Raw genomic sequence first — 9,005 nt, 5'->3', positions numbered from 1 at the left:
ATTGTAGTATTCTACAGAACCGACGATGGTCGAACGCTCTCTAAATTTGCAACCAATTCACCGAGAAGACAAAAGACGATGTTTCTGTTTCTGTTTGAAAAACACTACTACGGCATAACGAGCCTGAAATCCTTCCTAGGCTCGCCGTACGTGTGCGAGTATTGCTACACGGGGTACACCTCCGTCGCGTCTCAATATTGCGAGGGTCATTGCTCCGTTTGCTCGGACCCCTCCTGTACCGAGCGAGAGCATTAACAAGAGGTTTCACTATAACACCAGACTGCTCCTTAAAAGTGAGACTCAGCCTGAGAGAGGTCAGGACTCAGTGTGATGTGTTCAGGTTCATCAGTAACAACGACACGTCAGACACCAGAGTCGCTTCAGATTTCTTTTAATTAAAAAACAAACAAGTCACTTAAAACAAAAAAACATATTTACCAGCAGAAACACCAAAAACCCCTCCGAGCTCGAAAACGTCTCGTCATCGTTCAGGATCTGGTGAAAATAAATTTTTTCTACAAAATGATCAAACAGATGTCACGTCCAGCAAATATTTTAACAGTCTGCCATCAGGCATCTGTCCTGCCGCCATTGTCCTCTGGGCGGGACAAACTTTATCCATCAATCTGATTGGCTTGTTGAGTTGTTAGCTGCACAACAAAACCAACACAATACAACTCCTCTGCTCATTTTATTGAAGGTATTTATGTGTTTAATAAAAAATAGACTGAAAAAGATCGTTACGAGTTTTATCGTCCTGCAGAAACAACCTGATGACATGACGCGTAAACACACAGATTCTATTTACACACTTTGTTTTGGTTTCGTCGGAACGACTGATGAGCAACGAGGATTTCCTAGAATGCCGGACTTTAAAGTGAATGAAGGCAGTGACCTCAGAGCTGCTCACTGATTGGCTGATGTCTCACAGAGGTTTGGGCAGGCTGGACACTTCCTCCAAACACTCGTCGTAGGCGTCCTGATAGTCTGCGTGAGGTTTGATGAGGATCACACAGGTCGGCCTCTTGGAGCCTGCAGACGAGCCCAGATCCTGAAAACACACCCAAATATTAAATAAAAATCAGGCTCCTCCTCCTCTGAGTCATCGCTCAGTCAAATGACATCATAAACACGTCAAACAAACATCAGTTGTAAATAAATCTGCTCAAAAATCAGAGACAAAACACGCTCGAAAACACACATGAAACATGGCTTAACAACAGCTCATTGTGTATTTACACATTTGTATTAACTTTCTAATCTAATCCTCATCACCGTCGCCAGATTCCAGCTGGGTGGTGCATTTTAAAAAACGTAGATATTTAAATTTGGGGCGGTCGATGTCTGTCCAGCTTTGGTTTTTAGGCTTTAATAGCACGTGTTGTACGGAGCTGTTGTCAACTCAAGTTACGTTCACTTCACCTGTCTCTCCGCATGAAGTCCCGCCCACAGCAGAACCCAGAAGAGTCCATTAATAAAAATTAAAAGCAGTACAGTACTGAGCTGAAATTAAATATTAAGTATGTTTTGGAACAGCGTCACAGAGTGTGGAGGACGATAAGTGACTGAAGTATCAATACATAAATAAATTAATACAGAAATAAATAAATAGATAGGGAAATTAAAAAAGAAATTAGGAAAAAATAAATGTATAAATAAATACAAAATTAAATACGAATATATAAATATATAGTAAAATTAATGAACAAATAAATGTATGAATTAATAAATAGGGAAATAAGTGTATAAATAAATACACAAATATGAATATAAATGAATAAATAAATGTCTGAATAACTACATGAATAAATTAAAAAATAAATATAAAAAAACAAATAATTAGGAAAGACAAATAAATGAATGAATTTGAATAACTACAAAAATAAATAGGAGAATAAATGTGTAAAAAAATAAATATGGAAATAAATAAACACAGGTAAACACAAATAAATGTATGAATAAATAAATAAATGTATGAAGAAATACATGACTAAATAAGTAAATAGAAAAAAATAAATACATGTATAAAATACAGGAATAAACAAATAAATACTGAAATAGGTAAATGCATAAGTAAACAAATAAATGTTGAAATATAATTGGAAATAAACAAATAAATGCATAAATAAACTTTTCTGTTTTTCAGTTTTTCTGTGTCTGTATGTTTTTCTGTGTCTTTGGTCATATTTCGTCCTCCATACAGACGCACCTGCAAATGAAAATCACTAATTTCTGAATGAGCGGGTATTTGTGTTATTTTTGGCACAGAAAAAAAGTGTTTTTGTTGTGGCCTGTACAATATAATAAAATACTTTTTAGCTTTCTTTCACTTTGCACTAACAGCACATATAATTTTTATTATTAATAATAATAATGTATTAATAATATAACATACAGAATTAGTCCCATCAACGTAGTTGTTATATCCGAGGCACTGACTCCCCTCTGCACATTGACACACAGATATTTACTGTGAGGTGAAAACATGAATGTAAACAGACAAAAAAAACCCAATAAAAACTAATATTTTCTTTCCCATAAAAACTGAACTTAAACACACAGAAGCCTGAAAACATCAACATGTCACAGAGTCACTGTGTGTGTGAAGATACTGAGTGACGACAGAGTAAAAACTTTCTCATGCTCATAACGGAGGTTCAGTAACTGACGCAGCTTCTCACAGAATCACAGGTGCATGACTTTATTTATCATGATATGTCAGCTGTCAGTCTGAGCTGCGTTCACCGGCTGCAGTGAGCCAACGTGTTGATCTGATTTTAACTCAGCGCTCATGGTGGGTTTGTGTCATGGCGGTAGACTCACCCCTTTAGAGGGGATGTAGGCGTATGGCAGGTTTCTGTCCTCACACATGATGGGCAGGTGACAGTAGACGTCGATGGGCAGCGTGTCGCCAGCCAACACCACGATGCTGCGAAGAGACGCATCAATAACAACACAACAAGGTTCGTTTACATCAGAGCAGATGGTCGTTAATATGTGAATATACATGAAGTGTGTGAGGTCATACAGTGGCAGAAAAACATGGGGGACTCACCCTTTCTCTCCTTTGTTGATAAACTTCTGAACTTCTTTCACTCCTCTGCGGATGTTTTTCACTTTGGCGGCTGGAACAACAACAAAAAAAAAGAACATGAAGACACAGTTTCAAACTTCTGTCCAAAAACTCGTTTTCACATCAACAGTGACGTCATGATTCATCCTGAATTCAAGAGCAGAATGATTTCAATCTGAACAGCAGAGCTTCACCACTGACTGAATAAAAATAATAGAGTTTTATTTCCTATTTTCCTCTGCTGCAGCTCAAGTCAGGAACGTCTGCCATCGATTTATTCAAATGCTTTTTACAACCTGATGAGACTTCCTCTGATAAAGTGGCTGATCAGTTCTAAACAATACATATTTCACTGACAGCATGAATGCCGAATTAATCATAAGAGTCAAAGGATTCATATAATATGTTATTTAACGACGTACGATGGCTGTAATGTACGCTAACACACAAAAATGTGAAGACCTTTAGTTTTTTAATGCAGCTTTGGCATTACTTTAGTACAAACAACAGAAACTGAGAAAAACTGGCAGATCTGCAGCAAACTGAATTCAATATTAACAGCAATCACACATTTGATTAACTGAATGTGACACAGTATCATTTTTCATATGTCCCTCTGCTGACAGCACGAGGCAGAAACCTGAGTAAACAAACCATTCAAACGTTTCCTGACAACATAAAGAGACTTCCCTTATAAAGTCACTGACAGTTCTTAATACATATTTCATTGACAGGATGAATGCCGAATTTATCATAACAGCTAAATGATTAAATATCATTTCATGACCTATGATGTCTGTAATACCTGCTGACACAAGAAAACTTTAAAATCCTAAGTTTTTTAACGCAATTTGGCATTACTTTACCACAAACCATTCAAACGTGTCCTGACATCAGAAGAGACGCTGTTTCCACTGAGAAAATGACCCAAACATCCTTAACTGTAAACATGTCAGTGACCTGTTGTATACCGAATTAATCATAACTATTTAAAGATTGTTTATATTTAATTCCACGACCTATGACTTATGTAACACCTGCTCACACACAAGAAAACTTAAAAATCTTTAAATTTTTAACGCAGTTTGGCTTTACTTTATCACAAACAACAGAAACTGACTTAAACTGCCACAGATTAACAGCGAACTGAATTTTATTTGAACAGAAAGAGACATCTGACTTGTTGAACGTGATAGGGGAACTTTTTTTTAATGATCTCCCTCTGCTGGCAGCACGAGGCCGACACCTGAGCAAACAAACCATTCAAACGACATGAGGCTGCTTCCACTGAGAAAATGGCCCAAACGTTCCTCACTGTAAAGATCTAACTGACATGCTGTATGCCGAATTAATCCTAACAATTTAAAGATTCTTAAAATATCTAATTTCACTCCCTGTCACGTCTGTATAGTTTGCTGACACACAAGAGAGCGTTAAAATCTTCAGATTTGCAGAACAGTTTGGCATTTTCTACATGAAAGTAACAGGAGCAAGAGAAAGTGAGCGGTGATCAGAGACAGTTCGCAGCTCAGAGTTCAATATTCATTTTTACCCTTCTTGACGCATTTGTAGAGCTTCTTGCTGAGTTTTTTGGAGGCCAGCGGCTGAGCGATCGGGTTCACGTTAGCGATCAGCTCCTGATAAGACTTCTCGGTGCTCTCGGCGGCAGCTTCCTCTCCGTCCGCACAAACCTTCTCCTTCTTCGTCTTCGTCATTCTGATCAAACTAAATAATCGATAATAGTTCAGTTGTATTTTTCTGATCAGATTTCTGCTCAGAACACGCACCGTGAGAGGAAACACACGTGTTTGAGTTTCTTCTTCTTGTTGTTTGTCTGAGCTGAGAACACAACAGCGCCCCCAGCGGACCGGGGGTAAACTGACCTTTCAAAATAAAGGACATGGCTGACTGTGCTTCACTGCAGTGTTTTATTATTACTGTTCTTTTTTCTTCTCTTTCACCTCCTGACTAATTTACATTTATATTTTCTGTGTTGCATCGTTTTCAATTACCAATATAGATGATGTGTGTATTATAATATATCTATATGTGTCGTCATTTTATCTTGTATCTTTGTCTTTAATTGCACTTGAATAGTTTCTATTTTTAGTCATATAGATTTAAAAATATCTTATATATATATGTGTGTGTGTAGTTATTCTGTGCTGCTGCAACACCTGAATTTCTCCTCTGTGGATTAATAAAGGATTATCTGTGTTTGTATGTTTTTTCATCCCCTTTTCATCCGGTGACTTTGAAAGATTGAATCAACTTTGCATAAAGAAACTGATAAAACACAAAGGAGAAGTTTAGAAAATGTTATAAAATGAAAAAGAATAAAAAATACCTAGACTTGTATCTGTTATAGATTTTCAGTTTAACAATCTTTTGGTTCAAATAAAAAACAGATCATAACATTTCTGACATCTCATACAAACAGAAAATGAGACACTTACTTTTGTTAAATGATTTATAAAAGCAGGATTTAACTTAATTCGAATTATTAATTTTTTTTATAGAATAAAAATAATCAGAATAATTTTCCATAAATCAGTGAAACTACATAAACAAGAAATAATTTCTATTCGAATGATAAAATGAAAATTGATCATTTTTTATTTTAAATTTAATTTTCGACCTTGAGTCGCTGTTTACAGGATCAGAAATAAAAGTTAAACTTCCACTTTATGAAGTTTGTGAAATGTTAAGAAAAATATACAAACATCAGAACACCTCCATTTCTACCGGAAGAACATGTCACACGATCAAAAGCTCCAGAAAAGCTTTAAATGGACCTTACATTGATTTGTGAAAAAAAAAGAAAGAAAAAAAAATAGAAACTGTTCTCAGAGTCACAGTTTGGTTTGTCTGACATATAATGTCTTTATTTATTTACTTTTTTCTCATTTTGATTTGTTTAAATAAAGATTTTATTAAATAAGATTTTCAGTAAATATTTTACTGCATAATAAAAATCAATAAGTAATTAATTAGTGCAGACGAATTAAAGTATTACAATATGTTGGGACAATAACTACAAAACATAACGGCTACATCAAATTTATAAATAAAAAAGGTATAAAAAAACATGTTTGATAAATATTAAAGAAAAATAACGTGAAGAAAAATATTTTTAAAAATTAACAGTGCAAATTAGATAATTAATCAATACATGTTAATAGATATGAACAGACGTTTAGTAAATATGTAAACAATATTGAACTGATTTAAATTAATGTCACACTGATAGCAAATAAAAGGAGTCACGGTGATGATGTCATCAGCGGTGGATGATGTCATCAGCGGTGGAAGATGTCACCCAGCGTGGTGGGGAGTTTCCTCTTCTTCATCTCTCTGGACATCTGACACCAGACGCAGGGCGGACAGAAGGAGGAGCACAAACAGTCTCTGCACAGACTGCCCTGAACGCACCACAGACAAGCACTTAGTGAACAGACTGCCATGAACACATCACAGACAAGTCCTCATATCTGCTGCGAGTACCAACACTACACTGTAGAAATGCTCCATTACACCTAAAAGTCCTGCTCAAGGTTAAGTACAAAAGTATCATGTGTCAAATTTACGTCAGCAGTAAAAGTACATGCTGACTAATATGTGACATCATCAGATTATTATTGGATCATCAGTATCAGAGCAGCGTGTTCCTGTTGGAGCTGCTGCAGGTAGAGACAGTTTGAAGTACTTTATATACAGTTAGTTTAGTCCAGTGGTTCCCAACCTGAGGGGTCGGGCCCTCCAAAGGGTCACCAGATAAATCGGAGGGGTCGTCATGATTAGTGAGAGAGAAGAAGAAGAAAAAGAAGAAGAAGAAACATAGTTCTGATAGACACAGACAGACGCAGAGGACAGAGACAGATAAATAAAGAGATCTGTCCTCACTTTAATGCCGTAGCGATGTCGGACGTAGACTCTCATGGACATGGTGAGGGGATGGACGCAGCCACAGCCACAGACGTCCAGCAGGGGGAGACAGAGATGGTGACCGTACTGTTTAGAGGTTTTACAGGCGAAACAAGGACAGCACCAGAACGCAAAGCAGCCTGCAAACAAACACACACATTAACACACATCATCACACAACATCAACAGTCAGAACAGAAAATTATAAACTTTCGATTCAAACAAAAATAAAAATCACATCTGTGTTGTGTCCTGAGATCAAGTAGCTTACTACAACTTCCAGAATGTTGCGCTAATCGTTTTAGCATTTCCCATCTATGTACGTTAAACGGTTAGCATTAGCTTTGCTACACTACTTTTTTGAGCTACTTATCAATTCAGTGATTTCATAGATTTGGTAGCATTCCGTAGTCTTAACACAGTCGCTTTCAAACCATGTGCAGTATGCAACTTCTGATAAAGTGTTGCAGCCGCTCTGACAATATTCAGTTACTGTCTGTGCTGCCGTTTGCAGCGTGAACCACCATGTGGTACACGCATGTACAGCTGTCATGGCAGATCAAGCTCAATATCATCTGATTCCAGTAACCAGCCAGTTGATCGGCGCATCTCTATTATTTACATTAAAAGTACAAAAAATAAAAAAATTAATCCGAGTGTTTGGGGGTCACATGGCACCTCATCAGGGGCCAGATTTGACCCAACATTTCTGACAGCTAACTCTTCTTCTTCTACTACTTTTAAAATTTAGTTTTAGTTTAGTTTTATCAAAACTAAGCAAAATTAAAACAGATTACAGCTCAAAAACGTACATAGAGATTAGTTACTGAATATTTAAAGCCGCTAACTGCTGGTGGAACTGTTGGTTAGCTAACTGACACTGCTAACGTTAGCATGCTAACATCTGAAGAGTAAAATAATGGAGTATGGTGGACATCTGACCTAAATAATACTGTTTAATAATAAATATTTTAAATTGTATTTCACTAAATGAACACAGCAAACCTCAAATTATAAAACATTGCGTTGATGACATATGTTAGCTTAGCATATGAAAATATTTCCCTCTCATTATAAACTGAAAACTATGAGCTATGACACATTTCTTCATGTGTTCACACAGAAATAAAACTACAGTTACCAAAGACTCATTTTTCCTAGCAACAGATTTATACATTAATTAAAACCTTTATTAGCAGAGACATTTACAAAGTTTTATGATGAAACATTACTCGGTAAATCACGAGTTTGAAACTAAGAACTGAGAGAGGACGTCATGTTAAGACTGAGTGAGGGATCGATGGTCATGTTTTGGACTCAAGAAGAGTAAATACGTGGAAACACTGTGGAGATGAACTTTAAATATCATTTAACTGCTCTGATCGTCCCGGTTAGTTTCCTCCCTCTGTCTCTGAGTGAACTATAACTAGTGTTTCTGTTCGCTCCTTAATGAAATAATAGTTTGTGTTACTGTGTGACAGTTATACCGTACACTCTCTCATGTCGTCGCAGCAGTCACAGATCCCAGAGGCCCATTCAGCGTCATCAGAGGACAACACCAGAGGCTGAGGCTGCGTCAACACGGGCCAACTCATCCTCACACCTGACACATGAAACACAATCAACCAGCTCACAGCTCCGTCACAAGTCACAGCTATATCTACACACAGATGTGTATTAGTACTCAGATCCTTTACTTTAGCAAAACTGACGGTGTTAGATACATAACAACAGATTAAAACCACAGAAGAAGAGAGAAAAAGCTCATAGTCTTACCTGAGAGACTGATTCAGCTGCTCTGATTGGATGACGACGTCTCTCGGTGAGAGGAAGGTTTCAGATGAACCTGTCTGACCCGTCTGACTGGGTTTTTTTAGGTAATGGTGTCGTCACCTTGAAACAATGTGGTAATTATTAATGTGGGACTGACACAATGTTCCACTGGAACCACTCATGTCCTCCTCATTGTGTGTGAGACAGACAGTAAAACATGTCTGTGTGCAGTTTA

General features: G+C 37.0%; 2 protein-coding genes across 2 annotated transcripts; both read right to left on the bottom strand.

Moving 5' to 3' along the window:
* Positions 1 to 375: 375 nt before the first annotated feature.
* On the bottom strand, positions 376 to 4,914 carry nhp2 (NHP2 ribonucleoprotein homolog (yeast)). The gene is made up of 4 exons (XM_050040921.1): positions 4,626 to 4,914; positions 3,056 to 3,125; positions 2,824 to 2,929; positions 376 to 1,051 (listed from the first exon to the last, which is right to left on the bottom strand). Exons 1-4 carry the CDS (start codon positions 4,786 to 4,788, stop codon positions 926 to 928), a joined length of 465 nt encoding a protein of 154 aa, XP_049896878.1. The 5' UTR covers positions 4,789 to 4,914; the 3' UTR covers positions 376 to 925.
* Positions 4,915 to 5,735: 821 nt separating this feature from the next.
* Positions 5,736 to 8,962, bottom strand: LOC126388035 (cornifelin homolog B-like). Its single transcript, XM_050040922.1, has 4 exons — positions 8,774 to 8,962; positions 8,490 to 8,600; positions 6,977 to 7,137; positions 5,736 to 6,495 (listed from the first exon to the last, which is right to left on the bottom strand). The coding sequence occupies exons 2-4, from the start codon at positions 8,590 to 8,592 to the stop codon at positions 6,373 to 6,375; spliced, it is 387 nt and encodes a 128-aa protein (XP_049896879.1). The 5' UTR covers positions 8,593 to 8,600; positions 8,774 to 8,962; the 3' UTR covers positions 5,736 to 6,372.
* Between the last annotated feature and the right edge of the window lie 43 nt (positions 8,963 to 9,005).

The sequence above is a fragment of the Epinephelus moara genome, chromosome 3 (genome assembly GCF_006386435.1).
Source record: "Epinephelus moara isolate mb chromosome 3, YSFRI_EMoa_1.0, whole genome shotgun sequence".
Classification (NCBI taxonomy): Eukaryota; Metazoa; Chordata; class Actinopteri; order Perciformes; family Serranidae; genus Epinephelus; species Epinephelus moara.
Note: the sequence above shows the minus strand (reverse complement) of the source record. Positions and strands in the feature narration are given on the sequence as shown.

What these genes read in the sequence shown, in the direction of transcription:
- nhp2 (XM_050040921.1), bottom strand. Translation starts at nt 4,788, where the DNA reads ATGACGAAGACGAAGAAGGAGAAGGTTTGTGCGGACGGAGAGGAAGCT. An exon ending in ATCAACAAAGGAGAGAAAGG is followed by an intron (nt 2,930 to 3,055) that starts GTGAGTCCCCCA and finishes GTCTCTTCGCAG; the next exon opens with CATCGTGGTGTTGGCTGGCG. An exon ending in CCTACATCCCCTCTAAAGGG is followed by an intron (nt 1,052 to 2,823) that starts GTGAGTCTACCG and finishes GTGTGTTTTCAG; the next exon opens with GATCTGGGCTCGTCTGCAGG.
- LOC126388035 (XM_050040922.1), bottom strand. Translation starts at nt 8,592, where the DNA reads ATGAGTTGGCCCGTGTTGACGCAGCCTCAGCCTCTGGTGTTGTCCTCT. An exon ending in CTGCGACGACATGAGAGAGT is followed by an intron (nt 7,138 to 8,489) that starts GTACGGTATAAC and finishes GTTTGTTTGCAG; the next exon opens with GCTGCTTTGCGTTCTGGTGC. An exon ending in GACATCGCTACGGCATTAAA is followed by an intron (nt 6,496 to 6,976) that starts GTGAGGACAGAT and finishes TGGTGCGTTCAG; the next exon opens with GGCAGTCTGTGCAGAGACTG.